Genomic DNA, 22,859 nt, shown 5'->3' on the forward strand with positions numbered 1-22,859 from the left:
ATAGCGGCTAGGACAGCCAATGACTGTAAGGCCTCATGCAAACAAACGTATATTGTTTCCGTGTCTGTTCCGTTTTTTTTGCGGATAGAATGCGGACCCATTCATTTCAATGGGTCCGCAAAAAATGCGGACAGAACACAGTATGCTAACCGCATCCGTATGTCCGTTCTGTAGCCCCGCAAAAAAAAATTAACATGTCCTATTCTTGTCCGTTATAGGAATTGTTACAATGGATCCGCAAAAAAAATTAAAAATAAAATAATGGATGGCATACAGATATCATCAGTTTTTGGGGGGGCTGACCGCAAAACACATACAGTCGTGTGCATGTAGCCTTAAAGCCAATATAGTTCAACCAATGTTTATGTAATGTGTACGGCCACCTTAAAGGGGTTGTCTCACTTCAGCAAATGGCATTTATTATGTATTGTGCTGAAGTGCGACACCCCTTTAAGAGTTAAGCCAAGGGGGACATAATGGTGCAGCAAGGAGGGGTTGCTAGATAAGACAGACTATGACTGCGGGTTTCAATACTATGCTCTGAAAACCATATGGCTTTCAAAGGAACGGAGTGAACACCTGCCTGCCTTGTGTGAATACGGCCTAGCAAACCGATTCAAATAATAGATTCTGGTCATTGCCACATCCCAGAAGAATAACGAGACACAAAGAATTATCCGACACTTGTGTTATATTCTATGTACCAGAGTGTATAAATAATGTGACATAACACAGGTAGATTGGAGAAACAGATAAAAGCGGAATAAACAGTAAACCATCAGGAAAAAAATAAAAACCAATACATTGATAAACAGCTTGGTTTAACCATTCAGCTGCCAGAGACACTACTGGTCGCCCTACACAGCAGCAAGACTCAGCCCTAAAACCGGAATGTCCCAAATGTCAAAAAGGCAAACAAAGGGAAGCTGGGTAAGAAACTTTCTCCCAAAAATTCATAAAATTTTCTTGTACCGTACATTTAGTTAAATATAGACATTTGTTATTTATACATAAAATCACTTGAATAAAACTAGAAATTATTTCGTTCCACTAAAAATTCATTCAGATACTGTGTATTTGTAGGTCACCCAATCGCTCAGTTTCTGCGCAATGTTAGTTCAGTCCCAGAATTATTATTAACCTGCGAGGAGAGCAGACGGGGGCGTGGAAAAGTATACATACAGATATAGCGATTTCTCTATCTTTGTTCTAGAATTCCCCACACCTCCGCTCTCTCCCAATAAACATTCAGTTTCCCTTCATTCCACAAACACTCATCTCGTGGGACGTCTTGTAGTTCATAGGTTACAAGATGATTGAATAATCTGCATTCATACCGGAATGGCAAATAAAAAATAAAATAATATTAATTACAAAAAGGAAAAAAATAAAATAATATTTATATATATTTATATATTTATATATATCTAATGCAAGACTGGCACTGTTACATATTCTCGCTGGTCCTATCTGAACGCAGATAGTCCCCCGGGGGTTCAGTCCACCTCATATGATCCACTTTAACGGTATCACCGAAAACTGCTCATGTCGGTTCCAGCAGCCACCTGGCAAATTAAGAAATTCTTCCTGGGGTTTGCGGAGTCACCGTGTCATCCAGCTGCTTTGTGCTTACCCCCACAGCAGCCACACATCTCCCCACAGTGGTGACAGGCTCGTAGAGGGAGGTAGCAGCACATACAGGGGGCGATGAAGGATAGAGTGATTAGGGCCAGCCAGCGCAGGCACAAGTTTTCATCAGAGGCATCGCAAGAACAGGGGTCAGAGAAGTCTCCTTCTGAATCTGACATGCAGTGGTAGAGCATGCTCTCGGCACACAGCATGCAGCTGACCTGATAGATGCACCGCCGGATAGGATCCGGAGCATCCTGGCACTTTCCCCTCCTGTTCTCTTCATGGTTGAAGCGCTCCTGGCAGTACACACACCGGGAGCGTTCTCCATCCTCTTTCCTTCGCTTTTTCAGAGAGGATGTTGGCTGAGTCTTAAAAACGCCAGATGTTTTTTGCTCCTTAAGCGAGTCTCTGCCATTAGCAGGAGAATAAAGATAGTTGTTTTTTTTATTATCCACCTTGGTAAAAGGAGCACTTATCTCATGTTCCTCGTGCTCGGCGTCACTCTTCCATATGTCAGGGTGGCGATAGTCCGCGTAGCGTCGAATGATGATGTCACGAGGGTTGATGCGCACAATCTCATCTTCATCCTGGAAGCTGACGTGGCGGAGGGGCTTTAGAGGAACCTGCAAAAGATGGTGTCCAAGGTAAATGATTAAAGTTGACTCAATTATGTTGCTTACAGTGACTCGGAGAACTAGTGAGACAAGACTATAGAAGACTTAGAAACTTCACCCTTGGATCGCAATCCAGTGCTACAGAGGTGAAGTGTTAGCAGGATGAATCCCATTAAACCAGGCAAAGGGTTATCCTGCTGAGTAAAACAATTCCTCATTTATGTAAAGTTAAAGGGGTTGTCTCACCTCTCATCGCTAGGATATGCTCCCACCGTCTTATAGGAGCAGGTCCCACCTATATTGGGAACGGAGTCTTGCAAAGTGGTGGCTGGAGGACTCCGGTCTGGTCACCACCAAGCGGTCTCCCGATAGAAGTGAATGGGAGCACACAACGCATGACTGGCCACCGCTCCCATTCACTTCTATTGGCCCGACGGAAATAGCCGAGCTATTTTCGGCAGCCCCGTAGAAAATTAATGTAGGGTGGTTGCGCATGCGCAGTGCTCCCTACACCCCTTTTGGGGCTCTGTGCTCGATATAGGTGCGGGTCCCAGCAGTGGGGGCATATCCTAGTTCCCTGCAGGGCTACCACTAGGGAGAACAAAACATTACACAATGCTCATTGAAATCAGGTTCTCCAGAGTAAAAGCCACTCTTGTGACCAGTCCTGCTAACAGAGGAGGTCCTGACAGAGAAAACCATCATAGGGTATTTGAGGGTTTCCCAAACCAGACAATCCCTTAAAATATACTTTTTATGGGTGTACTCTGCTATCTCCGGCAATTCCATAGAGAATGACTGGAGTAGCATTTTCTTGGGATAACAGAGTCCCAGCGATCGTACCCCCACCAAGCTACTTAAAAACTTGGCACAGCCCCTTACAAGTGGAGTTATAGTCAGAAAATTGCATTATTTAAATCGAATTTTTGTATTAAACATAATTTCAGAACATTTCGGTGAGGTTTTCAAATTTTCAAGGTCATTATCTAGATTTTAAAAATAACCGTGAAATACTGCAATTTAAACAGTTAAAACCTCTACTAAGAAGCAGGAGAATCCACCACTGACAATAGGTGATGGGGAAAGCTCACCTCCTCCCCCTCCCTACATAATGACCTCTGCAAAGGTCACAGAGCATGCCTAAAACACACTCTCATAGCAGTCAATGAGTCATCTCCAGTCTACACGTTCCAATAGGCCATGTAACTGTAAAGCAGCTCCCATAATCATGTACAGATATGATTAAGAATAGAATATAAAAACAGGTTATAAAAAAGAAAAAGTACCCTTTTTTTTGTTAGTAAAAAAATACATCGAGGTGACACATTCCCTTAGCAGGACATGCCAGCAAAAGCAGTGACTAGGTGCCCCATATCTAAAAAACAAAAACGTATACCACATATCCACCCCTTCAACATCTGTACTGCAGCCAAAAGACCCAGCACCCCGCAGCTCTAATGAGCTGGACTTGGAACACCAACGTTCATTTCTGAATAACCGCAGACACTTAGAGTGGACGTTAAAATGTGTTTTTTTTGGCCGTGTGAAACTTAAGTATCTAAACCCTGTGGGTATTGGAGGAAGTCTCCAGAGCTGATAATAGCTTGTTTACTGTCTTCACTGCTCACTGTGGAGCCAGAATGATGCAGTTGATAAAGCTAGAAGTCCTAGAGATGGCCTATATGGCTTCATCCACCCAAGGCTTTGGTAAGCTAGCTGCCTCACCTGGGTGTGCATATAGGCTCTTCTGGGATTAAGGTTCTCAAATGGAGAAGGTCTTATGGCAGAGCTGCGATATAGTTCATCCGTTGGAATGGAGTCACGATGGAAAAAGGAGTCGATGTTCTGAGTGCTGCAAAGTTCTTCTTTGTTCATCTATGGAGAGGACAGAATAAAATAAATTCCGATATCCATATTCACTCTTTGGTAAAGGTGACCATAAAACACCACAAGAAAATAACTGCTGAAAACAATAATCCATACATTACAGGATAAGCAATAACTGATACCACATGCGCTTGTATGCCATGCGTGCTCTAAGCCATTCCATAAACTAACCGTGAAGCATGCCCATGATCCTAGGACACGTTAGCTGAATTACATGCTGCAAGGTGATTATTGTGAAAAATGATTGTTCGTTCATTCCTTTACGTGGGCTACTTCTAAACAGGACCTATTTGCAGATATTAATATTTCCACTTTTTGGAAAATGCTCATTACTATAAAAGTGTGACCTATATTCTATGCTACCGTATGAGAATGCGTTGCTGAGAACACAGGAAACCGTGTAAACTGAAAGACTGTAGTTGCCACTCTGGCAATTTTAATCTAAACTGTCCACAGATTTGACCATGCTAAACTTCTGACAGCACTAGGTAGAGGTGGGAGAGAGCAGTGCAAACTTACCTTTTGTGGAGCTTTTATTATCAGGAGTAGTGTGAATATGAAGTGTTATTCTGCTCCTGCTAGTGACCAAGGTGGAGCTTCACTGTGAGGTGCTCTCTGCACTGAGCTGCTTCACAGCTCCTCTCCTCTGAGTGGTGGTAGTAGTGGTCTCCTGGCTGGAGGCAACTGCTATCACTCAGATCAGAGGCAGGGGTGTTCCTGCTCAATGCAAATAGCAGAAAGCACTTTGTGATGAAGCTCTGCCCCCAAGACACCTGCATGAGCAGAAACAGACACAATAAAACTGCATAGTCACTCTACTCCTGATAATAAAATCTCCACAAAAGTTATGTTTGTCCTGCACTTACATGCCCCTGCCTACTACTGTCAGTAGTTTAACATAGCCAAAACTGCTGTCAGACTCCCTTTAATATATCTTTGTAGTAGATGCATCTTTAGTTTATCTTGTACAGAGCTCCAAATCCTCTGCAGAGTCGCATATTTGAAAAGTACCACTATGCTAGACCTAAAAAAAAAAAAAAAAAAAAAAAAAAAACATCACATGGTGTTAGAGGTGGGGATTCAAATTGAGGGGAACGCCCACAAGGGACAGAAATGCCTGCAGATTTTCCAGGTCTGTCTGCAGAGAATACACAGTGCAGAAAACAGTAGCAGCAAAGTGGCTGAAATTTGAACAAATTTTATTCATGTGCTGTGGACATTTCTGTGCAGAAAAATTTTGCTGCAAGTTAGCCATGGATTTTTCAGTCCTGTGCTGACATCTGCAGAATGGTTGGTTTGGCTGAGGATGATGTATTTAGTGCCATCAAAATGGCTAATGATTGCAGCACTTCAAACCAAGATTTACCTTTTCTTCCAAAAGGCAATATATCAAGGCAATTTTGGACCATAAAAAGCCTTTAGCTCGAGGCTGTTTCGGAATAAAAATAATTTGATCTGCTGGGAGCTATGAAAGGACTGGCTTCTTTGGGCTGTAGGTATTCAGTCACTGACAATCATGGTCATGGCATTCTACATGTAACAGACTACAGTAACATTTATTTAGGAGTCCTTCAGAGAGTCCTCTGAAGTCTCCTTGAATATGGTTGAACAGGACTATATATGAAAGTTATTACAAATCTGGGGCATGTGTGATCTTGGGGATATGGCAAAATCACCTCAAGACTGTGTACGCCCCCAAATCACCGAGACTGTGTACGCCCCCAAATCACCGAGACTGTGTACGCCCCCAAATCACCGAGACTGTGTACGCCCCCAAATCACCGAGACTGTGTACGCCCCCAAATCACCGAGACTGTGTACGCCCACAAATCACCGAGACTGTGTACGCCCCCAAATCACCGAGACTGTGTACGCCCCCAAATCACCGAGACTGTGTACGCCCCCAAATCACCGAGACTGTGTACGCCCCCAAATCACCTCGAGACTGTGTAAAGCCCTCTAACTATCGATGGTCAATAACTGACACACTCCCTAAAAACGAAATTCTTTGGATCTGAGTCACCTCTATAGTCATATGGCAAAAATAAAACAATACTGCAGGACATTGATCCATAAAAAAATGACACCAGAAACGACATGTATCCCTCGGTGCAATAGCATCATACTAAAGTGGTCCATGAAACTTCTAAGATCTCACAAAGATGACCATCATATGGGAGCAACCCAACTTATTCCTGACATTTTCCCTTGAGCTATACAGTCAACAAGGTTTGACAGCAAAGGTGTCTGCCATAGCACATGCCTACTCAGCTCATGTTTTTGAGGAAGTTATGGAAGTTAGCTGTTGGTTGAACCATTGGTTGTCCAATAATGTGTATGCACAGCATAGGAACGAACCAGGATGTGACTCCAGAACCTATAACAGGTATCACAAACAGCATCTAGACTTTACATCACTTTTCTACTTCAGTGAGAGATTCAAACCATAAGGTAAACAAAGCCTAAAATAAACCATTAGATATTGCTGCATACATACTAAAGAATTAGGATATGGTCAAGGAGATTCCTCGTTGGAGCACTTACACAAATATATCAGGAAGTGCTTAAATAGCCATTCTGGTATTTTCAGTAGTGTTAAATTCAAATAGCTCACTGTGGAAGCTAGGGTATCACAGCAATGTGGAACATCATTGCAGCTGCTGCGTTTTGAATCCTATAGTTTAATGACAGAGTACCGACTGCCATAAACAGCAGCCTGTTATCTTAAGACAATATAGCAGAGAGATCATTTATGTGTTATATTACCTATTACAAACATAATGTAAAGACTTGGGTGTTGGATCACGAAGAACCAGAGAGGACCTGTTAATGGTGGCTTTTATTTTTTTAAATTTTTTCCGAGATCTTTATACTGATGACTTATCCTCTGGATAGGTCATCAGTATCTGATCGGTGGGGGGTCCATCACCCGGGACTCCCGCCAATCAGCTGTTTATAGAAGGCACTGGCGGTCTCAGTAGTGCCACGACCTTCTCTCAGTTCACCATGCACAGTGCCATCCATTTGATATTGGCTCTTCTTGGTATCGCACCTCAGTCTCATTCATTTCAATAGGGCTGAGCTGCGCCTAGGCCATGTAATGGATGACCGTGACATCACATGGCCTAGGGAGAGCTGTGAGAAGGCCGTGGCGCTAGGCGCAGTTCAGCCCCATTGAGGTGCGATACCAAGAGGAGCCACCATCAAATGGATGGCGCTGTGCTTGGTGAGCTGAGAGAAGGCAGCGGCACTACTGCAGGCAACAGTGACTTCTCAAACAACTGATCGGTGGGTGTCCCGGGTGTCAGATAATGATGACCAATCAAGTGTATGTCATCAGTAAAAAAAAAAAAAAAAAAAATGTAGGAAAACCCCTTTAACTAAATTTCCATTTTTATATATAAAAAAAAAAAAATAGGTAACTGTCTCTTTAATGTCCTCAGTTTTACTGTGATTGATAAGCTCAGAGACTGCTTGCTCCAATGCTCCGAGATATGATGTCTGAAAAACTGACCATTTGGTGCAGAATTGAGGGGCAGATGCTGAGGCGCTGAACGTTACTGCATCCGGTCCCACCAAAGAGCTGAACATTGCGAGAAACGAGATGAACAGATACAGTTCTATGTAGTCACAGGCAAAGTATGGAGCTGCAAATGAGTGGGCAGCAGCATGCCAATGAAGACCCACTTTATAAACAAGGCGACGTTACCATGGAAACACTCCATGGCGACACAGCAAAAGACAAGAAAAAAAGAGAAAAACACAGGAGAAAGAATGAGACAGAAAAGTGCTCAACTGTTTCCATTACGCTACGGACTTGGACAAGATGTAATATAACATGGCAAGAAGCGTGCTAAGATGACGGTTTAGCCTTTTTAATATCATTGCTACTTAAAGGGATTGTATCACCCTATCGCATCCCCATTCCATACGCTCTATTAAGGCATGGTGACATCATGGGGGGTTGGAGGTGGTCTCTATGAACTAGAGCTGGTCATCTTGGCCCGCCATTTTGCTAAATGTATGGCTTATGGAAACTCCACCCAATCATCACAACTGAAGGCCCAAGTCAGAAGCTAGACCTGTAATGATCAGCTGATAACCAAGCCTGTTTATTAAAAAGAAAGGGGTCATCTTTGTCAGACAACCCCTTTAATAACACAGCAGATTTATAGCGTGTGTGGTGGCAATTAAACAAGGTTTTCTTGAATTGACTAGACAGTGTTACAAAGACATACAAAAATGAGAGATAACAGACTTACAAAAAGGTCTCACATTTCACAAATAACTCAGAAATCTAATCCTGGTGTTTCTCTACATCTACACAGATGAGTTTCTGACTCATCTCTGTCAGCGTTGCCAATTTGTTCTCTCTATGCTAAGCACCCATTTTGAGCAAGAAGGAGACGGCAGAGGGGATCTAGGAGCAGCAATCTAACTGAAGGTTTTACATCCTTGAGCTGTCCATATCTACAGAGCATGTCCTATTCTGGTCCATGGTGCAGGATGAATGAGAAAAAGACCTCTGTCCAGTGGTTTCTCTAAAACAGGGATCAGCAAACTCCGGCACTCTAGGTGTTATGAAACTACATCTCCCATCATGCACACTTGCTTGGTTGTTCTCTGAAATACCACAGAAGTGAAAGGAGTATGCTGGGAGTTGTAGTTTCACAACAGCTGGAGTGCCGAAGGTTGCTGATCCCTGCTCTAAAAATACTGGATTTAAAAATCACAATGGTGAAAGTAAAAGAACATAAAAATAACTGGTAGGATACAAATAATGTGTTTCAAGGATGAGCTCCTTCCTCAGGTACTGGACTTCCTTAGTCCAGAATCTGAGGAAGGGGCAAAGCCCTGAAACATGTTATTTGGACCCTACTGGTTGTTTTTATTTTACTTTCACCATTGTGATTTTAAATCCAATAAAGTGTTAGTATTTTTTAGAGGAGGCACTGGACAAAGGTCTTTTTTTTTTATTCGTCCTGTACCCGACATCTTCTCCATCCTTGGACCTTTAACAACACCATCCTGGCATGGAAGACCAGGTCCAGCCAGCAAGCCTCCTATTCCATGCCAACAAGCATACATGCATTTTGGTTGTTGTGAGCACGCAACATCAGTAGGTGAGCAACCTGTTCTAACTCTGTGTCTGTTGGGTATCACCCTAGGTCTACGTTATGAATTTCTCTTTAGCTTCATCTATTCTGGTCCATGTCTCAAGAAAAATGAACAGTCTCCCAGCGGTAACCAGGTCCATATCCTATGCGGGCATACAGATCTACTGCTGTATTAAAAATTGTTCAAGTCTGAATAAGGCCTAAAAGTGCCCATACAACTTCAATAGCTCATTCGGCTGACAGCTATCTCTCACAAGTCAACCATGCACATACCTGCTCGGCTGAGCATGTGTTTTCAATGGGAAGGGAGAAGAAAGCCGTTGCCAGACATGTCTGGTGGCTCCATATCAAAAGAACAAACGGCTCAAGCCTTGAAATTCAACACACCGGATCCTTCTCTCTCTAAACATCAACTATCTCCCCATACACACTGGAGTATCAGATGCTCCCGCAGGGCTTAGATCACAAGTCTAATGCGTATGGGGACTTTAAGGCTCTGTGCAAGATTTATAGCCAGATAACACCATGCTTCCACAAACCATAACTATGGCCCTCACAGATGGGGGCTACCAGTGAAAATACTATGGATGTTAACAAATCTTACTTCTACTGGTCTCACAACTCAGAAACCTACTGTGCCTAAGGCTAGCCATACATATTAGACAGGTGTTGGCCAAGTACTCTCGTTTGGCCGACAGCATTCTCTCCTGTGAACCCCTCACACATGCCGCTCCATTAAGTGCGCATGTGTTGTCAAATAGAAAGAGGGGAATAAGCCGTTGTCAGACTCCTATGACGGCAACCTATCTCCCCGGACAACAAAAGGATCAAGCATCAATTAGGGGTACACACGTCAGGTTTCACAAATCATGGCGCTATTGGATGCTCTTCCAAGGTTCTCTTGAATACAGGTTAATGCTGACTTCAGAGAGGCAGTGTCTCTCTATCCCCCCAGTTGCTCTTTTCCCTCGCCTCCCTCGAATCCACCCCCTCTTTTCTCTTCTCTTTTAACTCTCATTTTCTTCATATTGTCTTTCCCTAGCAAACGCCTGGTCTAATCGGGTTGGGTTTTCTTATTTACTTTATATGTACAGTATGACAATGAGCAATATTGCATAGGCCGCACAATCGATCGACCTGGAAGCCCATACAATCTAAAGGTTGAGAGGCCCCCATACACTTTGGTTCAAGACACATATTTGGATACAAATTAGCTCTCCTCCATTAGGAAGAAAACTGTCCCTCTATTGCAATTGGTAGGTAGCAATCTTGTATGTCAATGTAGATACCTACAGGTAGCACCAGAGAGACAATTTGCACGAGGAGAGACAATTTGCGTACTACTTTCCAGGGATCATTGCAGGTAAGATTCCCTAGAGCAGCTGGATCTCCTCAAAGAGAACTTGCACCCTGCACAAAGAGAACCAGTACCTTCCTAGACCTGGGTCCTATTTGCAAGTCATTTACACAGATGCCAATGGATAAAAAACGTTTCTGGACCATTCAGGCATCTCTGGTGTCACTACAGCTGGCTGACAACCATACTTCATGTGGTACTCAACACACAAGGTGTAGATAGGGTTCAATGTACAATCTCCCTTTAGAAGGATATGCCTCGTGTTAATCAACCCAGAGGAGTCTTGTAGCCGTGATCCCCCAAAATATATGGTCATAAACATAATACATAAAGGTGCTTAACATCTAGATCAAGGTGTGCTGGTGGGATTTTAGCTGCAGTAATGTAGAAGGTAACTGAAGTATTCAGTTCTGTGTCGTACATACAGTATATACCAGGGATCCGCAACCTTCAGCACTCCAGATGTTGTGAAACAACAACTCCCAGCAAGCTCCTTTCACTTCTGTCGGAGTTCAGAGAACAGCCAAGCAAGTGTGTAGGATGGGAGATGTAGTTTCACAACACCTGGAGTACCATAGGTTGCTGATCCCTGGTATATAGGATAACGGAGCCATAGCTTGTCATGGGAACCTATGAGATTCATATTTTCTTTGGCAGTGAGCTTCAGTGAAACAAGGAAGACACCATATTGGTCTTCCCTGCATTTCCCTATGTTAGTATCACTGCTTTGTAATGGAACAGCCTATTGCTTTATAGAACTCCACTGTACAATATAGATTCGGATCCATTGGTTTCCTTGCTGTATTGAGGAGGGATGTCTGACATTTCCTAGCACATGTACTGTCATGACAGAATATACAAGCATGGGGTCTGGCATGTCAATCAGGCCGGGGGTCTTAGGTCTGAATCCAACCAGAAGTAACATCTGCATGGATTTTGTATTTTCTACCACACTTCAAAAAAACATACAGATACATTTACTGTATTCCTATGAAACTGGACTTCTATATGTATATAGGGGGGTACAAGTTGGTATTTTTGTGTCCAGCATTGTGAAATATGTTGGTGCTAGTTAAAGGGGTTTTCTAGGAGTAAAATACTCATGACCTACCCTCGGGATAGGTCAGCAATATAAAAATCAGCGGGGGTCCGACTCCCAGCACCCCCACAAATCAGCTGTTTGAAGAGGCCACAGTGCTCTATTGAGTGCTCTGGCCTCTTCCTAGGCCGGCGATGTCACGTTCATCGATCACATGGCCTACGTGTGGTCAGTCCCCTTCAAGTGAATGGGCCTGGGCTGCAATACTAAGCATGGCCACTATACAATGTACGGCCGCACCGAGTGCTGGGAACCTTTCAAATAGCTGATTGGTGGGGATGCCGGGAGGCGGCCCCCACCTGATCTGATGCTGAGAATAGGACATCAATATTTCATCTATGGTAAAGTGCAGATGTCCGGATCCTGCAGACTTCTTTCACACATCTCACACACTTCCATAGGACCTGCAAACCAAGTATGGAATACTAGTTGGGGGGGAAAGAGCCTGCACCTTGCTCACTGCCAGCTTTTAATGCACTTCGGAAATCTGCTTTCTCCCAGCTGCTGGTAGAACAATTATGGTACTGTGGTTGCTATGAGATCTGTGCGATTTCTCCCCAGCTTCCCCCCTCTGAAGCCGCAGGTCTGTGCAGGAGCTATAAAAGTGTCTCCAGCTGCAGAAATGGCAGCCAGATGAGCAAGGAAGCTGGAGTGGGGGAAGGGAAGGATATGGAAGCATTCCCTCCCCCCCTCCACCCACTCCCAGCGCACAGAACTTTTCTCCTGTCACCCTTCAGCATCCTGCAGGCAGCCAGGAGGCTATATTTACTATGGCTGCACCCAGGCCAGCAGGAAGTGGGAGATTGGGAGATTACAGTATATTGCCGAGACTTTAAAACTTAATCTCTGCCCGCAGAACACTGGCCCGGGGACACAGGAATCCATGAACTTGAAGGGAAAAAAAAACACAAAGAAAGGGAAAACAACTCGGGAAGGAAGAGAAGAAAGTGAGGATAGAGCCGGAAGGAAGATGTAAATAATACGATAGAAAGCAACGTTGCAAACAAGGGAAAAACAAATCCAAAATTCAGAAACAGAAATTCTTTTTAGACCCGGTTGGTATTTTACACTCTAATCTGCTTCTTATAGCCAGGAACTCCGACAAATTATTATTATTATTTTTTTTTTTTTTTGCAAACTCAGACTGGCTTCTTCTTTGTACATCACTTTCTACATTCATTTGGTATTTGTCACGCCAGAAACATTAGCGACTCCATCACAAGACACAAATTAAATCCCCGGCACCAAATATTAGCCTGGAATCTCTTTGAAAAGACTTGCTGTGTCAGTCATTCATACTGCAGTATTGTTCAGATACAACGCAAAAGTTTTGAGGTTTTGTTTTTTGTTTTTTTTATGTAAGGCATACGTCAAGTGTCCATTTGCCTCCAAACAGCAAGAAAAGTTAGGATTTTGGAAAGTTCACTGAGCAATTAGATAATTGCAATAAATGAAGTCCAATCACTCATACAGACTCCAGACAAGGCTAAAGCTGAACTTCAAACACTGATGATAATTGTCCATTTATCTGCCAGAGATTATAGCCAGAACCCCTCCCCCAACTTTATTTCTGGCAGCAATAATTAGAATCATGACATACCTGAGATCCTTCCTCTGATCCAACATCGGATTCCCCATGAGATGTGGGAAAACCTGCACACACCAAAAAAATAAAAAGACTTACGTAGTTAAGCACTGGAGACATATATTCTTAAAGTATAATCTAAAAAAAATTATAACAGAAGAATGCACCTCTAGCCATGGAAATTAAAGGCTATGGGCACACTTTCAGCCATCTTTCAATTGATTTAGATGTATTTTACGAAAAAAAATAAAAAAAATTTGCAATAGGTTTTTATTAGTTTGGCTTTAGCAGCTTTTGCGTTTCACAATACATAGCAGCTGCAGAATGCTGTTCTGTGATAAAACCACCAGACTGGCTTGTCTAATGACTCAGTGGGCAGCCTCTCTCTCCATAACAATCTTCTAAGCAGATTTATGATCCAATCAAAGGCCTCATGTACACGACCGTTCCGTTTTTTGCGGTCCACAAACCGCGGATCCGCAAAAAACAGAAGCCGCCCGTGTGCCTTCCACAATTTGCGGAACGGAACGGGCTGCCCATTGTAGAAATGCCTATTCTTGGTTGCAAAACGGACAAGAATAGGACATGTTATATATTTTTTTTTTTTTGCAGGGCCACGGAACGGAGCAACGGATGCGGACAGCACACGGAGTGCTGTCCGCATCTTTTGCGGCCCCATTGAGTGAATGGGCCCGCAACAGAGCCGCAAAAACTGCGGCTCAGATGCGGACCAGAACTACGGTCGTGTGCATAAGGCCAAAGTCTGAGGGATTTCACTGAACAGCATTCTGAAGTTTGCTATGTATTGTGAAACGCAAAAGCTGCAGAGGCCAAACAAAGTATAATTATTAATAAAAACCCATGACAAAAAGAGTTCTAGCCCCAAATTAACCCATTAAAAAATATGGCTCTAAAGGTGTCCATAGCTTTTAAACTACAATGGCACGTACAACGAAATTCCTCTAATATGGCATCTGAAATTCCAGAAATTCTGAAATTCCATCATATGTTTAAACTGTATATCATATTTAGTGATTGGAGCATGATTTAAGCGGGGAAAAGCTGTGTGAATTGCATCATAACTGGGTTTAGAAAAACAAAAGGTCTTTACAAGGTTAGACAACACGGCTGCTTTCTTCCAGAAATTGCGCCACTCTTGTCCATAGGCTGTGCGTGGTATTGCACTTTATCAGCAGGTGGAGTGTACAATCTAAGTCTGCACCTCTAGAGAGGTAACAGAGGCCCCTTTTAGCACACTGAACAAAATGTTTACATTTGTAAAAGTAAAGGTGGCTGCAGACATAATCAGCTGGTAATACTACTCACTTGCATTCCCCTGTGTACAACGCAATAACTGCAACTCTTAAGCTCCAGCAATATAATGGAGAGGATTGTTAGGGCTTGTTCATTATCATGAGCTGCTTTTAAAAAGGACCTGCCACTACTTTAATAAATGTCTATTATTAAGTGCATTTTCCAAATGCTGGCGGCCTGCTGAGTGCACCGATTTTTATTTTCTTCCTAGCACCCCCTGTTCCCAAGCTGGAGTCCTAATAGTTCTATGTTAACCCTCAGTCCATTACTGCTTTGCCAAGGAGGGGTGGTCTACCGGGAGCCTTCAGTCCATCACGGACAGTGTCGGAGTTGAGTCACAGTGATTAGACAGCATCAAGGGGACGACAATCATTCAACCTGGTAGCCGCCACTTTGGCAAAGCAGCAAAAGATTCTGTTTTTCAAGGATAGAAATTTTGGGGCCCTGGACTATAGGTCAATGTACTTCATCTACATTTGTGGTGGCAGGTCCTCTTTAAACGAGTTCTCTCACTTCAGTAAGTTGCATTTATCATGCAGAGAAAGTTAAAACAAGGCACCTACTAATGTATTGTGATTGTCCATATTGCCTCCTTTGCTGGCTTCATTCATTTTTCCATCACATTATACACCACTCGTTTCCAGGGGTTATGGCCACCCTGCAATCCAGCAGTGGTGGCCGTGCTTCCACACTATAGGAAAAAAGCACTGGTCTCTCTAGTGGCTGGGACTCCGGCCCGACCACCTCATATTGGCGCTAAAGCGGTGGACATAATACCTGAAAAAAATCTGTGTATAATGCGATGGAAAATGGACAATTACATTAGTAAGTGCCTTGTATTAACTTCCTTTACATGATAAATGCTATCTGCTGAAGTGAGACGACACCTTTAAGGTATTTACTGACTACTGCAGTTAGACGGGGCCTTCAGGGTGTCTTTGAGAATAAGGATGTATCTGTTGCCCATCTGTATAGTAAGAAAAAGCAAAGCCAACAGGATTGTCAATACCTTGAGTGAGGTCTTCAATGGCACGGCGTATTCCCCTATCAAAGGCTCTAGCATCTGCTGGACTCTGGAATGTGAGGCCAAACTTCTTGTCTCCAATCCTCCAGTGGTGGAAAGTAGGGGTGACTTTATTATAGACCAGTTCCCTCTTCAGAACACACTCCAGGACCACCTAGAGAAAGCAGACAAGTAATTATAGACAACAAAAGAAGCTAAAAAGTCCTATAAACCATAACACAACATTCCACTTACCGGCTGTCCCAATCTGGAACAAAACGGCCAAAAGTCATGCAACCGACGACTTGAGACTAACACAAACTCAGCACCGGGGTTTTTCCAACCCTAAAGCTTGTCATACACTTTAGAGAACTGCCAGCCCCACATACACATGCACACTTGGCTCAGCCGAGAGTGCATGTGTCATGACTCTGAAAAGGACAGAAAACCACTGCCCAATATGGTGGTGGCGTATGTTCTATGACAGGGGTTAGCAACCTCTGCCACTCAGCTGTTGTGAAACTACAACTGCTCCATTCACTTCTATGGGAGTTCCGAGAACAGCCAAGCAAGTGTGCATGCTGGGAGTCATAGTTTCACACGATCAGGCATGTTGAACACCAACATGCCTGATCTCTCTTTTCTGTGATGCCCACATTAGACGAGGAGCCGATCCCGCTGAAATTGGGGGGCCTGACACATTTCCTTTAATGTTACATTTCAATGCAATTCTACATGGAAAAAGATTATAATAGCTTTGCATTAGTATCTGATTACAATCTGTAAAAGGATGAGATTTGCTGAAGATCTAACACGTGTGAGGGATGAGAGGACCTCTCAAGTGCCCATTTTTAGGGCTAAGTTAAACCGGCCTCGTTGGATCTTTTGGCCAATCCACTTGTTTCTCTTCCATTGAGAAGGGTTTCTACGGGATCATAGAACAGAGAACATGTCCGGATTCACACAGAGCTGACCTCAGAGGCAGCAGTTGGAGGGGGTCCTCTCGATAATGGATGACATACATTTGTAACTGCCTGCTCACCATGTCTCCTGCATCTATACGATAGAAGATAGGCCACAGTCTGTGTCAGTGCACACTGGGAAGTCTAAAGTTTCATTCACACTCCTATATACAGATTTCGGCTATACGCAATAGAATAATAGACTTCAACGTGCCAGGGACAAAGCAACAGAAATATACATGCATGCCCAATTTAGGCAGCACGGTGGCTCAGTGGTTAGCACTGGGGCCCTAGATCCGAATCCGACCAAGGCCAACATCTGCATGGAGTTTGTATGTTCTCTCCGGGTTCTTCGGTTTCCTCCCACACTCCAAAGACATAGGGACCTTAGATTGTGAGCTCCATCGGGTACAGCGAGCCATGATAATGTCTGTACAGCGCTGCGGAATATGTCAGTGCTATTTAAATGAGTAAAAAAATAATTCAGTAGATGTCTAAAGTCAGGGTAACACATGGAAACTTATTCTGATTATTCGGAATGACAGCATCCAGTGATGATCTTGCGGTGAAATGTATGGAAGCCCCATAGCGTCATGCCTTTTCTTTTGTTCCTATAACTATATTCATGTTTGGGGGGGAGGGGGTCGTTAACTCCAGGATGTATGGGAAAAGACTGATCTAAAGAGAGAATCAGACAGTAACATACCGCAACCAAATGATTCCACCAGACAGACCTATAATTCACACTAATAGGTAGTCTGGGTGTATTTGTCCGCTTGGAGCTGCTTCGGCAGCAGGATGCCATGTGGATTTATTCCTGGGTGATCTAGAGATCAGATGGAGGCCTTGCTAGGCTTCCTGTAGACTGGCTGGAGCCCAGAGCCGGAAGGTGACAGTAATAATGCAGGATGTGTGGAAGCTACAGGAGGCCTGACCTGACTCTCGCTGGCCTCCTGCATACACGGGGCTGCAGCTGCTCCCAGGAGGAGGCCTCTTTGCTGCTCTCAAGAATCGATACCCCGGCTGCCTCTGGAGGTCACATTCCTCTCTGTACTGCCGGAGAATACAATCAGGAGGCTGTCTCTCACATTACCGCTCAGATCCTCCATCCCCTGCATCCCATATAATACTTGTGCTGTGACCCCCCTCACAGTCAACGGCTGAAATTATCTAAATGTCCATATGACGTCCGACTGAGATACTAGTTCAGAACTCATGGTAAAGTCCAATGACCAACTTTACTGTAAACCACTATTTATATAGTGCAAAGGGCATCTGTCAGCAGATTTGTACCTATGAAACTGTCTGGCCTGTTACATGCGCACTTGGCAACTGAAGACACATATGTGTAGGTCCTATGGGGGGACTAGGCCTATTTCTGGCACAGATTGCAGGCGAAAAGGTTATTTGCACCTCAATCTGCGACTTTCCCCCACTCAAGCCAGTTCTAAAAGAGTGGGCATGGCATGGGCAGGGAAGGGCCGGCAGATCCGTCTCATTCATCATATTCTACACCTGTTTTAGGCACCTCTTCATAAATAGACGTTTACATATCTAGATATAGACGTTTACAAATCTAGTCTTAATAAATGACCCCCATGTTCATATGTGCCCGCATAGAGAAAAATGAAGTTTTAATATATGCATATGAGCCTCTAAGAGCAATGGGGGCGTTGCTGTTACACCTAGCAGTTCTGCTCTATCTGCACTTTAATGGACAGGGCCAGACAGTGAAAACGTCATCACTGCCTGGCCCTGTCAATCAAAGTGGAGAAGGTATGGCATCTCCCCTGAAACAGAAAACACGAGGTGTGTTGAAACCAACAGCTGGATCCTTCTGTCATTAGGGGAGAGTCAGGAGACCCCCAGAAGTGATGCTGGAACTGTATAAATAATGGTTGGCCATGCTAGCTGAAGCAGGTTTGGCAGTAATTAAAACCGGCTGGCCATACTACACGCTCTAGCTGTGAGCCATTTCTCCTGACTCCACCACAAACATGCATGCTTGTTTCAGCCAAGAGTGCATGTTTATTTTAATGGGTAGAGGGCAATAAGGCACCCCAGACCCAGAACCCAGAGAAACAGAGAATTTGGAGATCCAACATGCCCTATCCACATTTCCTCAAAAAGTATGGTCAAGTCATAAGGCCAACAAACATAGGATCTTCACGCGATCCAAGCAAAATATTGGGGGTTCAGCCAACTTTTATGCTTATCACTAACCTAAGGCTGGGGTTACACTGTGATAAATAACCCAGAACAGCAAAATGAGAAGCCATCTTGGTTGACACAACTTTTTCAGAAAAATATAAAAGTCAAGATACAACTGATAAGTCAACTTAAATGGATATTTCCATCTGTCAAATTCACTATAAATGCCATAAAAATCCACGAGGTGCAGGTCCCACCTTTGAGAACTGTTCCTGTCTCCATAAATGGGCCCTCGTCGTACCCAGGTAGGAATGGAGAGGTGGCCATACATGTTGGCTATATTCTGAGGTGCTAATGAAGTGACTGGAGAGAGCCATGCACGTGCGGTGACCTCTCTATTCTCTGGCCAAGCTTGACAGGGCCTCTTTATGAAGATAGAAGTCTTAAAGGTGCCACCTGCAGCTGTTAGACATTTATGGAATATCCTGCCATAAATGTACCAGATGGGAGAATATCTTATGTGTTTAGGATCCTTTTAAAGACAATCTAATGTGGACCTTCTGACTCTCCTGCAACAGGGAAGGAAGGATCGGGCAAATTGAATTTGCACGCCTGATCCGTTTGTTCTGACAGGACATAAGCCGATGTACCCATGACACTGGCTGACCTGTTGCATGTTCTCTTGGCAGCTGAAGGCATCTGTGTTGGTCCCATGTTCATATGTGCCTGCATTGCTGAGAAGATGATGTTTTAATATATGCAAATGAGCCTCTAAGAGCAACGGGGCGTTACCATTACACCTAGAAGAGGCTCTGCTCTTTCTGCAACTGCAGTGTCCTCTGTACTTTGACAGGACCAGGCAGTGAAAACGTGATTACCTCTGCCTGGCCCTGTCAATCGAAGAGCAAAGTGCAAGGCAGCTGCAGAGCCTCTAGGAGTAACGCCAATGCCCCCGTTGCTCCTAGAGGCTCATTTGCATATATGAAATCCTCATTTTTCTCAGCAATGCGGGCACATATGAACATGGGACCAACACAATTGCCTTCAGCGACCAAGTGCACATGTAACAGGTCAGCCAGTTTCATAGATACAAATCTGCCCTTTAAGTCTCTTCCCATTGAAAACACATACACGCTCTGCGGAACCAAGCATGCATGTGTGTAGGGAAATGGGAGAAAAAGTTATCGACCGAACAATCTTTCAGATAACAGATATTTAGGGTGACCTCAAGGATAGGACTACCCAAGACCTTTAATGTGCTTTGCTGTATCGTGATCATTTATCAACTTCTGATCATCTGTCACATCACAAGTGCCCAATCAATAATTACTACCAAATCTAGGAGCATGACTTCATCCGATGGGACTGAAGATTTCAGGGATTTATTCAGCCTCCTGTACTCGGAGGGAGTCTGGGGAGTGTGGGGGGTTGGGGAGAGACTTCTAGAAGAGGCCAAAGTAAGTGAAACCTGCTTCTTGGATTAACCAGATGAGTGCATTTACTGATGGGAAATCCACAGCGGGACCCAGCTGGTAAAAGCCGTCTCTCCAGCCATAAACTGCTGCTCTCCCGCAGACTATGCTGATAATCAATATGTCCACTGTGAATCTGCAGAGAGCAGAACTGCGAGGAACAGGCGTCTCCTGGAATTCCTGTCATAAAACGGCCCATCAGCTCCAGATCTCCTTGTATCTGTACATGAGAGCCGATACCTCACAGAGTGCCGATCTCATTCCCAAGTGAACTGAAAAATATCAACAACTGTAGATGACCCTGGCGGAAAATTCCTTTTTCTGCGGCGTAATCCGCGAGCAAAATGCCAACAGCCGCTCCCCATTTACTTTAAAGGTGGAAGGCCACCACGTACATATGGCGGCTTCTTTTTCCACCGCTGATTTGCCGTCCACTTCAGAAGTGGCATTTTACTTCTATAAAGCAGCTTTTAGCTGCATTCCCCATTGACGACAATGGGGAAGGGCTAAAATAGCAAGGAAGCTTCCGCCACCAAAAAGACGCTGCTTACAGATCTGCCGCAGTTTTTAGGTGGCGGATTTATGCCATGTGAACATACCTTGAGAATGAAAAATCCACAACGTGGGTTTAGGGCAGCAGTTTCCAGCACAACGCGTGATCGGGAGCGCTGCTCTGAAGGAAAAAGAGTGATGTGGACGCAGCATTAAGGTGATGGGCTGAAAGCTATGCTTGTTCTTGATCAATGACACATGTAAAAGGCTCAATGAACAGCCGATCGGATCTTTTACAGCAGCACATCTCCTCGTGTAAACCGGAAAACGTGCCACTATGCAAACTAGGGCTGAAACGATTACTCAATTGAATAGAGTAATTCTACACAAAAAAATCCTTGATGAAAACTTTTTGCATCGAGGATTCGTTTCTGTCATGTGACCACGAAGCATGAGTGAAGCAAGTTATTACTCACCGCTCCGTGGTCATCCGCCAGCCTGTACTGCGCTGCACGTATGCGTGCACTATGACCCGACGCTGTGTGACGTCAGGATGACAGTGCAGCGTGCGGGAGAATATGGAGGAGCTGTGGAGTGGCGCCCCTACAGAAAAGGTAAGTACTGGTGCTGGGGACATGGCTAGGAGGGGGAGATAGTGGCACGGGGGGCAAGCTAGTGGCACTAGGTGGGCAAGCTGGTGGCATTGAGGGGGCAGCTGGTGGCACTGAGGGGGCAGCTGATGAGTTTTTATACAGAAAAACATTCTTTTAATTAGTTTTTTGTTATTAGAGTACTCGATTAATCATTGGATTAATCGATAGAATACTCGATTACAAAAATAGTCGATAGCTGCAGCCCTAACCAAACTGAATTTTTTTGTAACAATCGTACGTCAACCATTCAGTTTGCGTTGGGCCCTGTCAATATGTCTGTTGATTGACTTGTATAGCGTCAGCCGCGCTCACTTAGGGCTGAGCCTGCCTTATGTAAAAGGACCCCAACACATTCATTCTCAGGAATGTGATATCCCAGGGGTCTGACCCTCCCCGATCGCAAAGCGATGGCATCATGCACATACCCATCATCTCTTGATAGAATGGTTCGGGCCCAGCACTTGAGTACCTCTCTTTTCTTTTTTTTTTTTTAAGTGCACATACTCTGTATTTTGGGTACTAAACACCTTCTTGGTGGAAACGTCAATTCGAAATTCTGCACTTTGCAATCACAATTATTCAAATAAAGCAGAACCCTATTTACAGCAATGAAGGAGAAATCCTATTAAACTGATCTAATATCAGCAATGATCACGGAGCAGCCCTGATTACGGAGCGTTGAAATCCCCCTTTGGTACTGCTCAGAGATTTCAGTTACTGTGAATACGACACTAGAGCAAGAGCCATATTGGGCTAATAAAGATGAATTAGGACTATTAAATCATTGGTACTGTAGCTGCATGTATGAGCTGTCCCCAGCACGTGTAGCCAGTAATATATAGTGGCCAAGCCCTTTAAGGGGACTTTGTCACCAGCATCTTGGACTTTTATCTGCAGTAATACATGGGCAGTACTCCACATAAGGAGTCCAGATTTCAACATTTTATTTCCCTGTTCCTGCGCTGAAATACATTGTCAGGACTGCTGCGCATGCGCACAGGAGTCCCTGTCCGTTATATAAGCACAGCACAGTAGTCCGGACTGCTTTCAGCTTTGACTGCTGAAAGCAGAAGAATGGGGAGCAGTAAGAAAGAAAAAGAAAAAAAAAAGTGATCTGGACTCCTTGGCGCCAGTTTACATGGAGTTTTTTTGCGCTGATTTTGGAGCGTTTCTGCCTCACAATCAGCTCCAAAATCTCCTCAAAACAGCCTCTCATTCATTTCAAATATTTTATTTTTACGTGGAAAAAAGAAGCAGTATGCCCCATCTTGGGGCAGAATCGGTGCTGAATCATCTATTAAAATGAATAGGAAGCAGAAAAAACAGTTCCATGTAAGTTCCATGCATTTTTTGGTGTCAAAAACCTTAAGCTGAAAATGCAGCTTTGTATTGAAGTGAACACCCATTGTTTAAAAAAAGACACGTCAAAAATAGCACGAAAAAATGTGCTGTCAATTTTTTTTTTTTTTCAAGAGTCGTTTGAACTGACTGTATTGCCGCAGATAATAGTCCAAGATTCCC

The 22,859-nt window shown here is 43.9% G+C and overlaps 1 protein-coding gene across 1 annotated transcript in view; it reads right to left on the reverse strand.

Annotated features, from left to right (window-relative positions):
* Positions 1-679: 679 nt before the first annotated feature.
* SPRED1 (sprouty related EVH1 domain containing 1) overlaps positions 680-22,859 on the reverse strand; it is a 59,916-nt gene continuing 37,736 nt past the window's right edge. The window contains exons 3-6 of the mRNA XM_044271830.1: positions 15,615-15,783; positions 13,307-13,359; positions 3,972-4,121; positions 680-2,255 (exon numbers count right to left, since the gene is read on the reverse strand). Of these exons, the coding sequence (XP_044127765.1) occupies positions 1,611-2,255; positions 3,972-4,121; positions 13,307-13,359; positions 15,615-15,783 (1,017 nt within the window). The 3' untranslated portion in view covers positions 680-1,610. The remainder of the gene's footprint in view (positions 2,256-3,971; positions 4,122-13,306; positions 13,360-15,614; positions 15,784-22,859) is intronic.

Source organism: Bufo gargarizans, chromosome 11 (assembly GCF_014858855.1).
Source record: "Bufo gargarizans isolate SCDJY-AF-19 chromosome 11, ASM1485885v1, whole genome shotgun sequence".
NCBI classification, from domain to species: domain Eukaryota; kingdom Metazoa; phylum Chordata; class Amphibia; order Anura; family Bufonidae; genus Bufo; species Bufo gargarizans.